This window comes from Sinocyclocheilus rhinocerous, unplaced genomic scaffold (assembly GCF_001515625.1).
Source record: "Sinocyclocheilus rhinocerous isolate Xijiao unplaced genomic scaffold, SAMN03320098_v1.1 scaffold1591, whole genome shotgun sequence".
Lineage (NCBI taxonomy): Eukaryota > Metazoa > Chordata > Actinopteri > Cypriniformes > Cyprinidae > Sinocyclocheilus > Sinocyclocheilus rhinocerous.
Genome location: NW_015652264.1, coordinates 276,619 through 296,881, shown reverse-complemented (window position 1 = coordinate 296,881; position 20,263 = coordinate 276,619). Strand labels below are relative to the sequence as shown.

At 36.5% G+C, this 20,263-nt stretch overlaps 1 protein-coding gene across 9 annotated transcripts in view; it reads right to left on the bottom strand.

Moving 5' to 3' along the window:
* Nucleotides 1-124: 124 nt before the first annotated feature.
* The window catches only part of LOC107714220 (calcium/calmodulin-dependent protein kinase type II delta 2 chain), a 33,774-nt gene continuing 13,635 nt past the window's right edge, over nt 125-20,263 (bottom strand). The window contains exons 5-22 of one of the 9 annotated variants that reach the window (XM_016520007.1): nt 18,768-18,833; nt 18,219-18,291; nt 17,723-17,825; nt 16,907-16,990; nt 16,191-16,285; nt 15,859-15,981; nt 15,664-15,747; nt 14,723-14,765; nt 13,415-13,455; nt 11,812-11,871; nt 6,786-6,830; nt 6,620-6,668; nt 6,227-6,325; nt 4,377-4,397; nt 3,123-3,198; nt 2,756-2,850; nt 2,422-2,650; nt 125-1,601 (exon numbers count right to left, since the gene is read on the bottom strand). In XM_016520007.1, the coding sequence (XP_016375493.1) occupies nt 1,598-1,601; nt 2,422-2,650; nt 2,756-2,850; nt 3,123-3,198; nt 4,377-4,397; nt 6,227-6,325; nt 6,620-6,668; nt 6,786-6,830; nt 11,812-11,871; nt 13,415-13,455; nt 14,723-14,765; nt 15,664-15,747; nt 15,859-15,981; nt 16,191-16,285; nt 16,907-16,990; nt 17,723-17,825; nt 18,219-18,291; nt 18,768-18,833 (1,390 nt within the window). In that variant the 3' untranslated portion in view covers nt 125-1,597. The remainder of the gene's footprint in view (nt 1,602-2,421; nt 2,651-2,755; nt 2,851-3,122; nt 3,199-4,376; nt 4,398-6,226; nt 6,326-6,619; nt 6,669-6,785; nt 6,831-11,811; nt 11,872-13,414; nt 13,456-14,722; nt 14,766-15,663; nt 15,748-15,858; nt 15,982-16,190; nt 16,286-16,906; nt 16,991-17,722; nt 17,826-18,218; nt 18,292-18,767; nt 18,834-20,263) is intronic. The other 8 variants (XM_016520008.1, XM_016520011.1, XM_016520009.1 and 5 more) reach the window with 8 other exon arrangements.

The window sequence follows — 20,263 nt, the reverse complement described above, 5'->3', positions numbered from 1 at the left end:
TAAACACTATACCTTGGCTGCAGTGTGTGTATATGGCTGAACGAGAATAAAAGTGTATAAGTGTCACGTTATGGTCATTATTTTATGGTTGTGTTTGAAGAGGAAATTGAAACATGACCATGCATACAGTACATATCACACATTTATTGAATTTTTCATTAAATATGTTGATTTGCTAGCGCCACCATGGCAACGAATTATGTAGTTCACATCCTCATATTGGCATTGAGGTTCTGTAAGTATCAGCAGAGGAAATGTCTTTAAGAAGAGAAAAGGGAACACGGAGAAAACGGAAAGCATGGTGTTGGCATAGTCCAGTAGTGGTGAGGTTTTTCCTCGAGGAAGACCGTTCCATTGCGACATCACCTTCTATGAGATCAGCTTCCGATTAAGTGGCGCACAGACACTGAGTCGCCACTAAGGGCAGTGTGCATGCTTGTAAATCAGGCTCGGCTCACTTTCGCTCTTCATGCCAAGGGGCGAAAATAATGTCAGGGTAAATAAAAAGCACAAATATGTGTGAAAATGATACATGTAGTTTCTCATAAGCTACTTATATTTCTTTTTCTCATACAGCCATGATATAAAGTCAAAGGATAATATTTTTACAGCCACTCAATATAGGAAAATTAAGCTACATAGATCTGAAGGTAGGGTGATACTTCTAGATATGTTGGGTCATGATGATAAACGCTGTCATCATTACCATATCAGATCCTTATGATATTGAAAGAAATAAACAATTTGATAAGGAAACCATGAATTACACAACATAAACAAAACAGCATGGTCATTCAAAAAATAGTCCTCCATGCATTACCCAATGCTTGTCAATATTTGATGTATCATATATGCTACATTCTCTTTGATATCTGTTTTTTTTCTCATATTCTATGACATAAAGGTAAACATACAGTCCATAGTATTCTGCAGTTCTCTTAAATCAAGTAAAGTAAATCATAATCTTTAAGGAGCCAAACATTGTAAGCTAGCGAATATAAACAAAGCTTTTTGACAGCATTTACTAAAATTTTAAATTTTGCCATAAGCCAGAATTTAAAGTATGTGTTTTTAAAAGTTTCTTAAAGTTTTTTTTTTAAACATTTTTATTTTATCATTTTTTATCTGAACGATCACGACATATGTACATCACCAGAACAATAGCAAGCTCAATATTAACATTCTTATCTTTCAAAATTTGATATATTGCACACACATAAATAGACATAAAAATACAGTACAGACTTGGGGAAAGGTGATTCTCTTTACATATCTATACATTTAAAATGCATACCAAAACAGCTTTAAAAAAAAAAGAAACAGAAAAGAACGTTAAAAATACACTCCTTTTAATACTGTCCATATATGCGAATGGCCCACGGGTTTTGGTGTAAGTGATGACCTTTAGCAAAATGCTTGAATTCTCTGGTCCATGTGCGGTAACATGTAAACGACCCTCGAGGGGGAGGGGAGAGGGGGCGTGGTTGTTGGAAAGCAGGTGTGGCTTAGGAGACACACCTCCAGCTTGACTGACAGACAGTTGGGTTTTTGCTGATGGTTTCTCCTCAGTTGGGAAAAATTGAAGCCTAATATTCCATTAACTACAAAATATACACACAAACAAACACACATCAATAACATTTAGAAATAAACATGATATTAAATTAGAATTAACAAATTCCACTAAATTATGAAGTCATGTTAAAGTAATGTATCCTTTTGACCGATATTTCTTCATTTAGCGCAACTAAGCCACTAGGAATAATAACAGGTTTATCATTCTCAGGCCATTATTTCTGCATATGTGTCTTCAAATATACACTACCATTCAAAATTTTGTTTTTTTTTAAAGATTTTTTCTTTATGTTTTTAATTATTAAATTTATTTATTCGACAAATAAACAGAAATATTGTCAAATATTATTGCAAATTAAAATAACTGTTTTCTATTTTAATATATTTTAAAATGTAATCGTTTTATTCCTGTAATGCAAAGCTGAATTTTCAGCAGGGGTTACTCTGGTTGTCAGTGTCACGTGATCCTTCAGAAATAATTCTAATATGCAGATTTGGTGCTCAATAAACTTTTCTTATTATTATCAATGATGAAAACAGTTGTGCGGCTTTTTATTTTTGTGGAAATCGTGATCATTTGTTTTCAAGATTCTTTGATGAATAGAAGGTTCAAAAGAACAGCATTTATTTAAAATAGAGATCTTTTACAGTCACTTATGATCAATTTATTGCAGTATAAGTATATAAGTATTTAAAATGTTGGATTTCTTGAGAGGTCAGACTCCGCAGAAACCTTTTCAAATTAAACGATAAAAAGCTTTTCATGCATTTTCCTTTGAATGACCCTTTTGTGATCAATATCATTATCGTATACATTAAACAGTAGAGATGCTCTATGAGTCTTACATGATGGGCACGCTGGGGGCTCCAGAGCGATGGAAGTGTATGTTTAGCCACTTGCCATCTCGACGGTGCCAGACGCGGGTCTCCTCTGACTGCATGGTGCGTGGCATCCCACTGCCATCCATGTACTGGGTCAGACGGATGTACGCGATACATGCCGCATCCTCTCCGATCAGATGCACATGGGGGTTCAGCAAGATAGTGTGTACTGGTTTATTACCTTTGGACAGTGCTAAAGGAGATGGCAGAAATACGGTGATCAAAATACTGTTGTAATCAAAACTCATCAGGATATTTTCTTTAAGTTCTGAGTGTGAAATGATATGAATCTAAATACCGTTCTCAAAGTAGAACCGGTGGAAGTCATGCCCCTCCACCAGATTTCCCAAAGCTTCTGGCTCAAAGGAAGTAAGGCCAGGATCGCAAATCTTTCTGTGAAAAAAAAAAGAGTAGAAAGTAAAGCTAAAAGTCTTAATTTGAGTGCAGACATTAGTCCAAAAGCATTAAAAGCCGATTTTAGACTGTTAATATTCAATGTGAACATGTCACATTTGAAGCTGTTATATAGTGAGGCTTGGTTTTAAATATAGACGGAGCAGACCATTAAAAATAATCTCAGTAATCAAGAGAAAATAAAAGCAATGCATTAGTGTTCTTAAGAGGGGCTGCGGTTGTCATGGCGACAGGTTTGTGCGTTCACTCACGCGTAAGCCTCAAAGTCTCCGTTGTTGATGGATTCAATCAGCTGTTCGGTCACCTTTATGATCTCCTGCTTTCGGGCTGAAACACACGGAGATGTCTAGCGTGTGAGTCAGACATCCTCACAGCGTGAGAATCAAAATTATTAATCAACATCCCAACTCATTTCTGAATTTATGCAATCCAAAAAATGCAAACCTTTGTTTAGAAAGCACCGGACAAAATTTACAGTGAACCTTTACAGCTTTTGTCTTTGCAGGTATTAGTTGGCTTCAGGGCTGGGCGATTTATAGAATATTTGCTATGAATCATAAATACCATAATTATTACTTTTTATTTGGCCATTATACGTTTCTTAGAGAGTCTGTGATTAGACTAGTTTCACAATCCTTTTTTGTCTATACACTCTCAGAAAAATAAGGTACAAAGCTGTCACCGAGACTGTACCTTAAGGTACAAAATCTAAAAGGTACATCTTTTTACTTTATTTATCCCTAAATGATACATATTTGTACCTTAAATATACATATTACTACTTTAAAAGTACATATTAGTACCTAAAGTGTATATATTAGTAGCTAAAGTAATGTACTTTTTTTTCCTGAGAGTTCATTTCATGAATATGAGAGTGTTTTAATGGCGTTCTGATTTAAACTTCACTAATGTTCAGTAATGTACAAAACGTTGACAGAGATGGTACGTTTGATTCATTGCAATGAATCAGATCAAACTGCACATTTCAGTGAATCAATTCAAAACTGATTCAACGATTCTTTTGCGTCAGGCATGTTCACTGAAGTTCCTGAATGCAGGTAATGATGCATTTAAATAAAATATACATTTTCTTGTGTTCATTTAGTGAAAAACAGTGTGGAAAACCTGCCTATTTAAGTAAAAAAAAATAAAAAATAACAAACTTTAACCAAAAAGGGAAAACTCCATCCTCCAAGTAATTTCAGAACAAATACATACTGTAAATATTGAGATTTATTGATTTTATATAAGATTTTATAAAAGGTTATATCGCCCAGCCCTAAATGGCTTTCACAGAGGTTGTGTGAATTTTATATAATGACTATGCACAATCTGTATTTGTTCCGTTTACTGTATTATTAACAAGAGGCAATTTTGACACTTGATAAACAAAGGGCACCCAAAAGAACTCCTAGTGCTCTACCGTGAGTTTCAGAATGAGCAGTGTTTACTGGTGGAAAATCACAGGCAACACTTTCATTCAAAGTATTAAAGTTTAAATTTACCTTTATTGATAACTTGGCAAGCTAAGGGACAGCAAAGAGATGGCTCATAATTGGTCAAAAAGGCAATTTCTTATGAAAGCACCAAATCAAACGAGTGCAATGTATCTACTTCTACTGATGATGACATAATAACTCCAGCCCACCGGGCAAAAAGACGTTAAATGTACTTTGTACTTTTAATATTTAACAGTTCATTTAATGTGAAATATTAATTATATCATTAAATCACTCATTCTCCAGCATTGAGTTTATGGTGTCTGCAAATTAATAGATGGAAAGAAAAAAAGGAATGGATACGTCTGCTGGCTGATGTCTTTCGCCCGGAAGGCACTGAATGACAAATGAGATGGAAAAGGTTTGCGGCTTTCAAATGAGAAAAAGAGGACTTTACTTTTCTTCAGAAAAGCATTCCATCTAATTCTTGGTTTCTCTTAGAATGGACATGCTTTGTAACATGGGGCCTACAAGCTTTTTTCAACATCATTTTCATTATTCAGTATAATGCCGCTGTTAGCATATGTGGAAAAACACCATTCTCCTCTGTGTTTCATAAGATATCAGAGTGGTTTTTGTTTAAAAGCCATTACAAAAAATGACAACAATAAAGGAATCAGTGCTGTCAATCACACTGTTAAAGTGCGATTAATTAGAGTATTAAAATTTAACATTAATTTCTAAATCCAGTTGTCATATATCAAATCGAAGCTTTCACAATAATGTAATGTCTTTGAATTATTACCTTTTTATTTACACATACATTTACTGCAATTTATTTGATTAACAAATCCGCATACCACGCATGTAATTCAATTAATATTTTTAATCTACTGACAGCCCTAAAAACAAATATTTTTTCATCATGTGAAACACAGACTCTAGACAAAATGCATTTTGTCTTATGGTCAGGTGAACATAAAGTGCAAACAGAATCTGACGTTGAAAAACTGCGTATTGTCCTTTCAATACTGGTTTAGGTCCATTCCATATTACTGAGCTTAAACAAATCCAAAGTGATTCTATTTGTTTGAAAATACACAAATAAATCTACATTTTTTTCAGGTTGGATTGGTGGGAAGGGGGGAGAGATACTATATATATATATATATATATATATATATATATATATACATATACTGCACAATATGTATGTGCAATACAGGATAATGCAGAATCTAGTCCTAGGACACAGGGGCAAAAGGTCAACTGAACAGTCTTTTCAGTAAGAAGAGGTTTGTTAGTAGTGCAACCGGAAGGCCTATAGCATCTATAGAGAGCTAAAAGGCAGTCAGGTGGTTTTCTGGCAAGAATGAAGAGTGCTAAAGGCAAAAGAAGGGTCTTTCTCCCACGTCGAGATAATTTGAGATGGTGAGAGGGTGTCTTTTCATGAAGAGCACATTTGAAAGAACGTTCTGGTACTTACACATTAAAACCTGATTTCCCATTTACTTGCTTTTAATCCATCAAGCCTTTCTAACACATGCTACACGCATCTATGTCTCCCTCTCCTTCAAAGACTGGAGTTTTTTCTTTAAAACCAGACTGACAAAACATTTTTTAAAGCTAATCTAAATTAGAATTTGATGGGGGTTTTTTTTTTAAAGCTGTTGTGATTTATGATTTTCTTGGCCTTAAATGCACAGTCCGTGAAGAATAGGCAGACACAAACGTGTGTCTGATAGAAGCAGCCGGATGGATTAAAACATTCGGAGAATTGATGAATAAAGAATATCCTTAAAAGGGCAGATTTGAGTTGTTGAGGGGCCTCTCGTTCATACAAGAGGGGTACGAAGCATTTGAACGACGTTAGGGGAGGACGGGTTGATTTTGTCTCCTGCCCATTACAGACTTACTCTGCACCGAGGAGGGGGGAGCCTGCTTGGGCTCGGAGTTTTGCGGGCGGCCCGCGGGTTGCCAGATTGAATTAATGCTGAGGTTTCCAAAGCGCCTGGCTGTACATTGAACCAATGAGAGGAAGAAACAACAGGAGCAGGACAAACGAAAAAGAAGACATTTCAAATAGCACACTCGACAAGAAATACTGAAACAGACACCCTTATGCGGGGAAACGAACGAAGGGTGAAAGGGAGGGGAGAATGGCAGCAACGGGCAGTACAAATTCGGTGGGGAAAATAAACAAGAAAGAGTGTACATATGACTGAGGAGAAGCACAGATGGAAGACATATTGAGGAGGGAAAACAGCAACAAACGGCACGTCTACAGGCAGAGAGAAGCCAAGCTTTACCTTTAATGTCCTCGTCCTCGATGGTTGTGTTGGCACTCTCTGTAGACTCCTAGGGAAATATGAAAGAATACTTGTGAATCACTTTTAGACTGGACACCGGACATGGTCTCATTTATGGTGTTTCTATTTTTGATTCACCACTGCTAACAGGAATGCGTCATATTACCTTGTTTCTGTCCACTGGGTTGTGGATCACGGTAGTTTGTGGCTCCTGAAAGAGTGAAAAGGAGTGAAAAAAAGAGTATTATTTGTATATGAAAAAGAAGCTTGATACAGCATAATGGCATATAATGGCTGAGCACCAGACACAACATGCATGGAACTGCAAATGACTTTTTGTATGTTTTCAGGCATTAAAGAAAAAATATAAAAACAAACTACTAAATAAATCCAGCTGGCAAAACAAGGCTATCAGAACAGAGTCTCATTACTCGCATGTGCCTGATAATGCAGTCTGGACCCCCATCTAAACACACATACAGCCTTCTTCCTCCCATTCATGCTGAACGTTTTCCATACATATCGCCAGTGCTTTAGCAAACTACACCTCAGAAATAAACCTGAAATCTCTATGCATGTGGATTTGTCCTCTAAAAATTTAGAAGTTGACTTATTAGTCCTATCCTGATTCTCTGAAATGGCTCATTTTCCAGTTCGGCTCATGAGAAGAGATGGAATAAAAAATATCCTATTGGTTTGGAGTATAATTGGAACTGGAATAGCTTAAATCTATATTTTAGAAGACATTTTCTTGCCTAAGCAATTTAAAAAGAAGTGCAATCAGAAGTGCAAAAAGAAGTGTGTTCAAAATATATAAAATATATAAACTATATTATCAATATTTCAGTCTTGATAATAAGAAATGTGAACTTGGACCACAAAACCAGTCATAAGGGTCAATTTTATGAAATTGAGATTTATACATTGATGTATGGTTTGTTAGGATAGGACAATATTTGGCCGAGATACAACTATTTGAATATCTGGAATCTGAGGGTGCAAAAAAATCAAAATACTGAGAAAATCACCTTTAAAGTTGACCAAATGAAGTTCTTAGCAATGCATATTACTAATCAAAAATTAAGTTTTGATATATTTACGGTAGGACATTTACAAAATATTTTCATGGAACATGATCTTTACTTAATATCCTAATGATTTTTGGCATAAAAGAAAAATCGATAATTTTGACCCATACAATGTTTTTTTGGCTATTGCTACAAATATACCCCAGCGACTTAAGACTGGTTTTGTGGTCCAGGGTCACAAATGTTTCTTGAGCACCAAATCAGCATATCAGAATTATTTCTGAAGGATCGTGTGGGATAATATTACTGTTTTTACTGTATTTTGATCAAATAAATGCAGCCTTGATAAGCATAAGAGACTTAATTCAAAACCATAAAAAATACTTAATAGTAGTAGTAGTCAGTATTGTACGCTCAACATACATACAGTACAGTGCAAATTTTTATGTCAGTGAAAACGACTGACATATATTACTGTATACGTGTTTTAAATCTATTGCTTGCAATGTATCTGATTGCTGTTTGATTTATGGAAATGATTAAATAAATCACTAGAAATTCTACAGATTTTGGATCAGTTTTCTCTTGTAACATAATATATTCTTTCTTTAAAACAAAGAAGCTGTGGATCACTGCTATGAGGTGATCCCTAGGTCACTCACACACACACACACACACACTGACAGATGTAATTAATCAGCCTGGTGGTCTTTGAGCAGGACTGAGCGGAATTGATGATGTCTTGTCTAATCACCACCAGATTAGAGAAGATTACATACACACACTTGTCATTTAAGAAGCATCACCCTCTTGAGTGTGCATGTGTGTCAAAGAGAGAGAGAGAAACGGTCTATGTGTGTCAGTACGAGTGCGTCATAGTGTCGTCAGTCTGAGAGACATTTGCTCACGTGCATGTCTGCGTCATTATGGAAGGCAAACAATGTCAAGCTACACACAGCAATGAGCTCCAATCATACGACCCTATCAAAGCAATGCTAACACAAGTCAGGTACTTCAAAACATTCACTCCAAGTACTTGAATTATGCATCTGTCAGAGAAAGACACTCTTATTCGACAAGATTTAGATTTAAACAAATGGGATATGCAAATGTGCAAAAATAGTACACTAATGGCAATACACCATGACTGTGCAAGCAAAACCACAAGCATTATATGGATTTTGTGCTTGAAATGGCATAAAACTATATCATTACAAAACATCAAGTAGCAGCAGTCGCTTTTGATGTTTCAAAGACAATTTGATTGAATACAACCCTAAATTTCCAGGAATGTTCAATGGAAAAACAACACATGTATAACATAAAGGTGACATGAGAGGTGAGTAAAATCATGCAAGGTCTTTGACCTTTGGGTAGACGACACGCCAACAGTGCCAGATTGACAAACCCTTGGTTTTCCTTGCATATATTGTCTTTTATTTTTGCTTGATATGAAAATATGGAGTTAACAAAGCCTTAACCTGTTTTATATACATTAAAAATACTGTACATAGTTTAAGGCCTAAAAGTGATGCATTTGATTATTAGCATTAGCATGATAGCCAATCAAGACAAACAATGTGAAAGCTGTTCCAAAATTTAGGACACAACATTAGGCAAAATCCTAAGGCAGCATCATATCCTTTTCAGATAAACCAATCTCAGAAATCCAAGAAATGTTGACTAAAATATATGTATGTACTGAAACATGAAATATAGTACAATCTAATCTCTAATCTCAAATGTCACTATTTCACCCAATGTCACGATCCATCCCAGACTTCTGCCACTCTATCAAGGACTTCATTCCCCATAATCCTCTACCCAGTCTCATCAGCACTCATTGTTTGCACCTGTGTCTCATTATCATGGTTAACTCACCCTATAAGCCCGGTTCTCACTGTTTGCTAAGTTTTGTATGTGTCTTTACTGCATTTCTAAGCCTTGTATCCTGGTTCTCCTGTATCTTGGTTCCTGGTCTTGTAATTCTGCCTGTTTTCTGGATTACTCTGTTTGCCTCAGCCCCTTACTCTGTTGTTGTTTTTGATTGCCTATTTGTGTATGACCTTTGCCTGCCTTTGGATTACCCCTTCAATAAACTACTGCATTTGGATCCTCTACCATGTCTCTGAGCAGTTCATGACAGAAGACTTAGCCAACATGGATCCAGCAGTAAGAATCATCCGTCTGAGTCAAGGTAATCGATCCCTCAAGGACCACATCCAGGACTTTCTAAACATTGCTAACTTCTCTGACCTCCTAGACTATGCTCTCACTGATCTCCTTTGTTATGGACTCAATGGACTTTATCAATCTAAACTCATCCGTGATGGTCCTCGAGAGTTCACTGGCTGAGTTTTTGGACTGTGCGCTAATGCTTAGTGGCTCCTTTTTCACTGTTGGGGAAGTAGAGGATGCTTCCCCTTCACAAGATGGCCACCACACCAGAGTCTCCAGGCGTCATGGACATTTTGCCAGTCTTCAGCAATCATGGACACCACGCCAGTGTTTCCGGCCGTCATGAACATTGCTCTTGAAGCAAGTAAGGCTGATGTCCAGTGTGGACCCACTACTGATTTCAGTGTAAGCGACAGGCATCCCAGTGACCTCGGTGCTCTCAAGCCCAGCCCTTCCAGTAATGGCGGTTGCCATTTTGTGAGTCTAGGCTATACACACTTCTGAGGCGGCAGCGTCTACTCCAGTCCACGAGTATGGTCTAGAGCCTGCTTCAGTTCATGAGTCAGCTCCTGAGCCCGCTCCAGTCCATGAATCCGCTCCAGAGCCTGCTCTGGTCCGTGAATCTGTGCCAGAGTCCACTCAAGCCCCAGAGCTCAGTCCTGTGTCGGTGCCAGCCTGTGATTTCCCTGTCTGTCCTGTCTCAGCGACAGAGGTTGCCCTTTGAGCTCCCTGCCTCTCCTGTGACGGCCAAGAAGGACGTCCCTGAACTCTCTGCCTGTCCAGTCATAGCCAAGGAGGCTGCCTTTTAGCTCATAGTCTGCCCTGTCATGGCCAAGGAGGCAGTCTCTGAGCTCAACTCCTGTCCTGTCACCACCAAAGAGGCCATCCCTGAATCCCTTGTCTGCCCTGTCACGACCAAGGAGGTCGTTTCTGAGCTCTCCGCCTGTCCTGTCATGGCCAAAGAGGCCGTTCCTGAACTCTCTGCTTGTCCTGTCATAGCCAATGATACCATCTCTGAACTGTCTGCCTGTCCTGTTATTGTTAACCTCTCTGTGCTCTCTATTGCAGTCCCGCCTGATCCACCTTGGTGGGCATCTGCTCCGCCCTGGCTCCCTGGTCTACCTCTGTCTCCAGGCCCTCTTCCACCACATGGGCCTGGCCCACCATCCCTCCCCCTGGTCCACTCCGCCTCCCTCCTGAACTTGAACTTCTGTTGTTTTGGAGTGTCTGGAAGCCATTCCTTTTGAGGAGGGGTTATGTCACGATCACCAGCTGGAGTGCCCTGGTTGTCCACTAGAGGGCACTCCATTCCAGACTTCTGCTACTCTATCAAGGACTTAATTCCCCATAATCCTCTGCCCGGTCTCATCAGCAATCATTGTTTGCACCTGTGTCTCATTAGCATGGTTAGCTCACCCTATTTAAGCCTGGAGTCTTTACTGCTTTTTTTAAGACTTGTATCCTGGTTCTCCCATATCTTGGTTCCTGGTCTTGTTATTCTGCCTGTTTTTGGATTACTCTGTTTGCCTCAGCCCCTTACTCTGTCGTTGTTTTGGATTGCCTATTTATGTATGACCTTTGCCTGCCTTTGAATTATGTTTGTGGATTACCCCTTCAATAAACTACTGCATTTGGATCCTCTACCTTCATGTCTCGGGGCAATTCATGACACCCAACATCTGAGTAGGCCTACATGTTTTCTTCTTGTTATTGTATTGTTAGCTTAGCAACATGCTAACATAAAAATCTGTTGGAATCAAATGTAAATTGTGTTTGCTTTATGCAATAACTGCCATTTTGTTTTGGTGTTTGATCATGTATGATATTGTTTGACAGTTAGGATGTTGCCTTAGAAACTAGGTTCACTAGGTTTTGGAACAGAACTTTTGTGTTATGGTGAAAAGTAAGCAAATCTGGCTTGTTGGTCAAAGGGCGAGGGTCTACAGGGGTGAGGTCGTGCAGGTGCAGGGCTGTTGTCATGGGTACCAGTGCTGGGGCGGGGCCTGTGTCTTTGGGGCTGCTGGCTAGGTTGGTTTTGTTGTTAACCTGCAAGTGGGACGAGGAGCAGATCACACATCACACATTACCAAATATCACATTGGTGGGGTGTGATGCATCACACTAAGGTTACAAAATTACGCAAGACTGGGGAAAAAAGGAATTTTGTGACAGGGCATCCACAAATAGAAAAAATACACAGATATACTGACAAACACAGATACACATGAGGGAGCAGATGATCTGAAGATACAGCAACTCACACACACAATGGTGACAATTTTCTTAAATTACTTTCTTTCTTTATAAAATTAACTTTTTACACTTGACATATTGCAGTCAAAACTTTCTTAATGCATGTTCCCAGTCTTATGGTGAACGATTCATTAGTACACATTTTCCAAAACAACAAAAATAATTATTTGCCTTCATATTCTTTAATCAAAGTGCCATAACTTGAATTCTTTTCTGTTGATATCACTTAGGCTATTGGATTGGAGTGGGCTACTGGATAATGTTCGCCAAATAGCAGTTTAGGCATTTAGTAAACTCGGTCAGGCTTTATTCTTGTCTGAAACATTTGCTTTTCATGATCCAATCAATTTCTGACCATTATATATTTTCATGTGGAATATCCTGTTTAAAATTTCACATTATGAATGTAAAATGGCTTGTGATTGGCAATTTACATTATTACTTCTTATTAATAATTCTAATAATTTTATTCATTTATATCCATTCTTGACTTTAAAATGTTTTGTGAAAGCTGCCCAATTATTTTACATTTTTCTTATGTAAAATCTGATAAAGACATAGACTTGAGTGACAGGATTGTGAGACAAACCAACATCAGATTTTGTTACTCATGTCAGAAAACTCTTGTGAACTGTTTTAGAAAATACAATTCTAGATGAGAAAATAAAATGAGACAAGAAACTCGGGAACTGAAAAACATTGAGTGGAAAGAAGATGGGGCAAATTCACTAAACAACAATTCAACAAAACCTGCATCTTTTGTGGTATCTGGCATAGTGCTTCACTATGTGTATTTGAATTAAGTAATAGTCATTCATTTTAAGAAAAAGTCCTCTTTTCTATGTAGATTATAGGCTTATTATAGATTGCATTTCTTTCCTTTCTTTTGTGAATTCCTAAAGATTACTTTTAGTGAATTTCCCCATAAGTAAAAGAAAAAACACTGGAATACTGCAACACATTCATATTCAGTAAACAAGACAACATTAACATGAGAATGATGGGTAATTCCATTTAATTTCCAGCAAATTCATTAAATGACTGAAAGATCAAATATTTATTTTATTACCAAAATGTTATCTATTTCCTAAATAAAACCTGAAAATTGGAATTGAAATGGAATTTATCAAAATGCCACACAGCAGTCTAATATATTAACTATATTGTAATTGAATTGGAAACTGATCCAATTAAAGAAAGGAAAAAAACATCCAACAAAAAACACAAACATAAAAAATTCACAATGTTCTGCTCCAAGATTATTCTAAGGCATTGCCAAGTACTCATGTTGTTTATACATTTTAGTTTTGCCAAAAAATGAACAGATTTAACCCACCTTCACACCATCTGTCTTCTTGTTCAACAAGCTCTTGGCTGCTGTTGGGTGAAAAATAAAAGGGAATGGTGAATATGTATGTATTATAACATTACAAATCCATCAAGGCACATGCAGCAGGCATTCTGAGATTATTGTTCTCCTTATTGTGTCACAAGACCTCGGGCAGGAGAAACAATTCACAGTCATACAAATCATTCATTTTTAGGATAGGAAGTCTTAGTAAACTAATGCAAGGCGAAGGGATCAAAAAGATTAAACCCAGACACAATTAAAACCAAAATAAGCAACTCTGTTTTTAGGGGATGTGTGTTAGTGTTAAATTATATACTGTACAATTTGTTGTGCTGTACAATCTCCTTGTTGGTAAACATATCAAGAAACATATCGCACACACTTTCCCTCAAAGATAGAGTTGCTTTAAAATACAGTTTATCACAAAATAAGTGCAGATGACCATACAGCTATTACGCTAAATCAAAGATTTTCTATCATTCTAATTCTATTATAACATGTTTAGAACTATATTTTGGTAACAGCCATCATATGTAAATGCGAAACCTCTGAATTATACCTTATATATAAATGTAACATTCCAGGATGTACATGAAAATATGCAGATGGAAATATAACCAGAAAATGAGCAAGCATTCAAAATATTTCTTCTACGAGCAAGACAGAAAACTCTCCCAGTAACTTAGAATTATTATTGTGATTACATTCATAAAGAACTTGTTTTTATTATATTATTGAATATGCGTATTTGCAGTTGAAACTTCAAGTTTTGTTTGTTTAAAACACTGAATGTAAGTTAAAATGTAAGTTCATATAAGTTCAACTAAGTGTCAGTTGACATTATGAATGTAATCTGTTTGATTCCATGCAAACAAGGGTAATTAGTATCTCAGAGTAACAGGGGAAGTGTGTCAAACAAGCAAACCAGCTCACTGGTTAGAGTAAAAACACATCCCCTTCTTATGTCCAATCAGACTCTTACCTCACGAGACACACCGGACCCCCCCAAAAAGAGATAAAGCAATGATAAACAGAAAATAAATGTTAAATAAAATGTCTGAAATGGCGTGTGTTACCACCTTACTTTAAAACAGCCTTTGTCCAAAAAATAAAAATAATTAAAACTAATTAACAAATTAACTGCAAAATAACTAATAACAAGGTTTATGAAAAAAAATAGCATTATGAATCAAGTTCACATATAAGAAGATAAAAAGAAGAGAGTTTAATACAGCTGTAGGTTAAGCACACACACACACATTCACACATACAGGTCAGCAGAGCCAGACATACCTGAGAAGTTTCTTGTGACCAGGAGAGTGGTCAAAATTGCACCCTAGTTGCAAAAAAGGTTTTGAAAATGAAAGAAAAGGAATAAAACAACAGGCAAGAGAGAAATGAAAGAAAGAATAGTACAGAAGCAACAGCAGGAGCAATGTATACCCTCATTTTTATGATGTATTTGGAGGATGTCTAATTTGCTAGAATATCTTGTTTGTTTGGGCATTGCAAATAATCATTGCATTACATAATCAATTCTTGGAGCTTTTGGAAATAATGAATAAAGAATTTTTTTTTTCTTTTCTAATTTACACATAATACCACCAATTACTTTTTAAAAATAAAGAATGTGTGTTACTTTTCTAAAGAAAGAATAGTACAGAAGCAACAGCAGGAGCAATGTATACCCTCATTTTTATGATGTATTTGGAGGATGTCTAATTTGCTAGAATATCTTGTTTGTTTGGGCATTGCAAATAATCATTGCATTACATAATCAATTCTTGGAGATTTTGGAAATAATGAATAAAGAATTTTTTTTTTCTTTTCTAATTTACACATAATACCACCAATTACTTTTTTAAAATAAAGAATGTGTGTTACTTTTCTGGCGAATACAATTGAAAACTTTCACTTTTCCACAACATTGTCACTTTGTCCCAGGGATCCGAGGCTGGGCTGGTTACCCTGCTGGTAGATAGCCTGTAACTACATCATTATCCGAAAATAACTAACTTACGTTCTGTAATAACTGACAAATGTAATATAATTAATTAGTATAGGTAGTAATGCTATAATATGAAGCAGTACATTTAAAAGAAACTTTCTGGATCTAGATCTTGCAGTGAGGAGGTAAATGCATAGTTTGTGAGACTCTGTGAAGTGTAAAGAAAGCTGAAGATTGGTCAAAACACATGTAGAAGTTGTCTGAGTAAAGTCAGACCAAAACTAACCTTGAGTTTCCTTCTGGCATTGAATTTCTTCAGGCACTCCACAGTTTCCTGTCTGTGCATCATAGAGGCTACAGTGGAGCGTTGCTACACAAAGACAAAGAAAGACAGAATGATTCCAAGCCATTAGAGAGGATTAGGAAATTATTTTGTTGTATATAAAGAAGCATGCATTTTAGTGTGTGTTGAAACACATACGCAGATCCAAGGGTGTTTGAGGGCTTCAGCAGCTGTGATGCGTTTAGAAGGATTGATAGTCAACATCTTATTAATCAGATCTTTAGCATCAGGGGTCACTGTGTCCCACTCAGGAGAAGGAAACTACATACAGACATGAAACATAACAGAATAATCCATCATTTAATACTTTTTGTATGAATTTGTAAGCCTTAGAAGCCAAGAAACTGAAGATGGCATCAATTTATCATCAGAGTTATTAGCAAAATCATCAGATGTTGCATTTGTAGCTCTATAGTGTGTTCTCTTTTTGTGAACATTTTGCAGGCAAATCATTGGAAATTCAGACTCACGTCATATGCACCAGCCTTAATCTGCTGATAGAGGCGATGCTGGTCTTCATCCCAAAATGGTGGATATCCAACCAGCAGAATGTAGAGAATCACACCTATGAAACATATCTTCTATTATGGCCACATTGAAAGAGGAATATTCTTCAAACAAATACTTGAATATCAACTAACTTGGACATAAATTCGGCTGATGTCTGTATTCAAGCAATCATATTCAAGCACAGAGTACTGTATAGTGAAACCATATAGGTTTTTTTTTTGGACATGGTACATTGGTACTACTACGTTTTTTGGACATGTGCCATAGCAAGGTATTCCTTGAAGAGTGGCCTTTTAAATACTATGGTGCATGAATATGGTAATCATTCCGTACTATTCAGAATGTATAACTCAAAGTTCCATTGTATTACCATCTGGTCATCTTTTTGTAAGTTGGAAGAACTTCCTGATGGTGAATTTGAATAATTGTGCAATCATTTTTACATCAAGGCTTAATTGAAACATTCGTTCAACTGCTTGCATTGGACTAACTAGTGTTAAGCCTAAAAACAGAAAGACAATTTACCAGGCACACTCCATTTAGCTGATTCGATTCAATGCTGCTTAAAAACTCAGACTGCAATAATTTAATAATCGGTTAATCTACTTCAACAGTGACATCCATCACACCGACTCACGTACAAGGCTGATATTTTTGTGACTCATTCATCCCTTACCGCAGGCCCACATGTCCACAGGTTTGCCATAAGGATCTTTCCTCAAGACCTCTGGGGACAGGTACCCTGGAGTACCAGCAAAACCTGAACAGAGAGAGAAGTAAGGGAGCAGTTTCTACAGTATTTAATTGTTATAGTTTAGAACAGTGGTTCCCAATCCTGGTCCTGGAGACCCCCCAACACTGCACGTTTTTGGTGTCTCTCTTATCTGACACTCACATTTGAGGTCTTGGAGTCTTCACTAATGAGCTGATGAGTTGAATCAGGTGTGTTTGAATAGGGAGACATCTAAAATGTGCAGTGTTGGGGGTTCTCCAGGACCAGGATTGGGAACCACTGGTTTAGAACATTAAAAAGTGTATTTTGCCCAGTCGGCATGCAAAAGCTTAGTCATGCAAAATTGCTTATAGCAAAAATACTAATAAAGCAGTGTTCCCTATCAAATTCAAAAGTAACACACAATTACTTAAAGTAATTTAAACTAATTTTGAGTTTGAGAGTCGTTTTTGATGAATTCATTAATAGATCCAGCTCTACAGAGTGATTCATTAGTGAACTGACTACACTGATAATGTTATGTTGCTTGTTTTGCATGCAACCATTATCTTGTTATATCGATTCTTTTAATATTATAATAAGAAATATAAAAACAATATTGTAAATTCAAACTGCAAACTTGTAAAATATAATTTATTTTACAGCAGCATTGTGTCACTATTAAATAGGGGTACTGGCAACACTGCTTCAAAATATAAGTGCATAGAATTTATATATATATATATATACCGTATATATATATAATTTTGTAGTGCTTACCAAACCATGCCTGCTGATCACCCTGGACCTCTATGGCCAAACCAAAGTCAGCAAGCTTAACTGCCGCCCCCTTCATCTTACTGGCCAACAGCAAATTCTCAGGCTTTAAGAATAGCATACAGACACACAAGCATATCACTAAATGGTCCTAATTGTCCCTTAGGTAATGGCTTTTCTAAAAGCAGCTATTTATTGAATTAAAGACTTTTTAACAGCAGCCATGACTCATTCCTCCTCAGCAGGTCGAACGACATTTTGGACAAAGAACAAAAAAGCTAAATCTGTCAAAGTCTGAATTGTATCGCACAAATGTGAATTGATTATCACTAGCTAAAAGGCTCTGAAAGGATAAAATATTAGATTCACAAGACACAGCAAGGCTATTTTCTGTTAGACAATACGAGATCCGGCTACGTCAGACTGTGCTATATTTGGCACTGGACTGTGCCACTGTCTGGAGAAGCTTAAGTGTGTGTGAAAGTGTGTGTGTCCTGACCTTCAGATCCCTGTGGACGATCCCATTAACATGGCAGTGATGAACGCTCTCCAAAATCTGCTGAATGCAGTGACTAAGAGAGAGAGAGTGACAGAGAAAGGTAAGACAGAGGGTAAGCGTGACAAAGACAGGCGGAAGGAACACAAGTATAAAACAATCAAGCGACATAATCAGTAAAAAGAGACAACTTAGAGGAAAATAGGGACTTAAAATGCAGTTGTGAATTGTACATGGAATTATACATTCATGAATGTATGCGGTCATTAATCATCTACAAATAACATGCTGCGCATTTTCTTGTCCAGCCCCGATTAGACACACATGCACATTTTCCTTTACACATGCAAAATTACACTCGAGGAGGCGAGGCTGTAAAGAGAAGCAGTGTATAATTTATCATCGGTATAAATAACTCGCACACAGAAAAACAGGCTCACAAAAGAGTCATGTGACCTAAAAGAACTGTCTGTAAGCATATTTTATGTAGAACAAACTCGACGTTATTGAATGTTGTAATACGCTATAATAGGTCTGTCTGAATGTTCTTACCTGGCATCAGCCTCACTGTAGTACTCTCTTGCTACAATGTCTTCAAACAGCTCACCTCCAGTAACCCTGCGGTCAAAGGTCAATATTTAAAGTTAATGAATTTCAAAGCCATTCAAAAAAGCTTTTATATATTTTTTTTTTCTGAGGTTTTCATGCAATGCTATGTGCTTCCATAAAAGCAATGTCCTTTCAAAATATGTTTAAAAGCCAGATTCACCAATCAGAGAAGTCGGTTACTACAGAAGTGAAGTCGCTGTACTTTAAACAAAAGATGCCTGACAAGATTATTAAAACAATGCTTTAAAATGTATTTTTAAGTCAAACTTAACAATGACTAAAGGTAGGCGGTATATACTAAAAAGAAGATATTTTGATTAAATTTGAAGTGCTCTTTTTAAAGGTGGACTTAAATGTGTTAAGAAACGTATGATACTAGCACATTTAAATAGCCTATTATTTAATTAATATTATATGATCTGCAAGTACAATCTTTTAAAACATATACCTTTAAGATTTAAAGTACATTACAAGTGCACAAATTAAATGCATCTCTTTTTCACAAGGAATTGCCTGGTCTTTGTACTCTACAAAATGCATTTATATTAGACGGACCTACTGTACCTGCAAAATACAGTTTTTAGTTTGATTTGAGCTAGAGAAGCAATATTGCATGCCATATTTATCATCATTTGTATTTAAAAATGAAAGCTAAACAGTTTTGTCTGAGTGGACACATTTACTGATTCAGACTAGCCAGACTGATTCAGTTACGTCTTTCACAATGCTTAATTTGATGTGTAGTTCATACTTGTTTTCCTCAAAAATGTGTGAATGTTGTGTTATATTTTGTGTAATATTTGCTGTTTGGTTAATAGCTTCTGAAAGCAAGTCCAATGTTAAAGTGAGCTGTATTGTTGAGTTCTATTCAAACCCAAAACTAAAAATCAACACTCTATGTTTATTCATACAAAATCTGACAGTATTCAAAAATAGCAGTGCAAGCAGTTGTCATTAATAATAATGACATCAGTTAATCATCAATATTACTGAATATGACAGCTTGTGTCTCTCTTCTTGTTTTTCACCGCTTGTATGTCCTTGTGTTCTCCTCTCTGATTGTCTGCCTTTCTCCCATCAGCCGCATCAGCTACTAGCAGAACTACATCATAAGCCATTTATGACAGAAGACATTTCTTGATGTCATGCAGACAGGAGTCAGCACAATCCACTGGTCTGCTCTCTTTCATAGCCTATATTCACACAGTCAGTGTTTCGGATTTTAACTGTATTCACAAACAGGCTTGACCTTTGAATTGTCCTGTTCATTCAATAATATATTAATTATACTACCAGTCAAATGTTTGTAATATTTATGATTTTTTTATGTTTCTGAAAAATGTCTCTTATGCTCACCAAGGCTGCATTTATTTGATCAAAAATTCAGTAAAAACAGTATGTGAAATATTATTAACATTTATATGAACAGTTATATATAT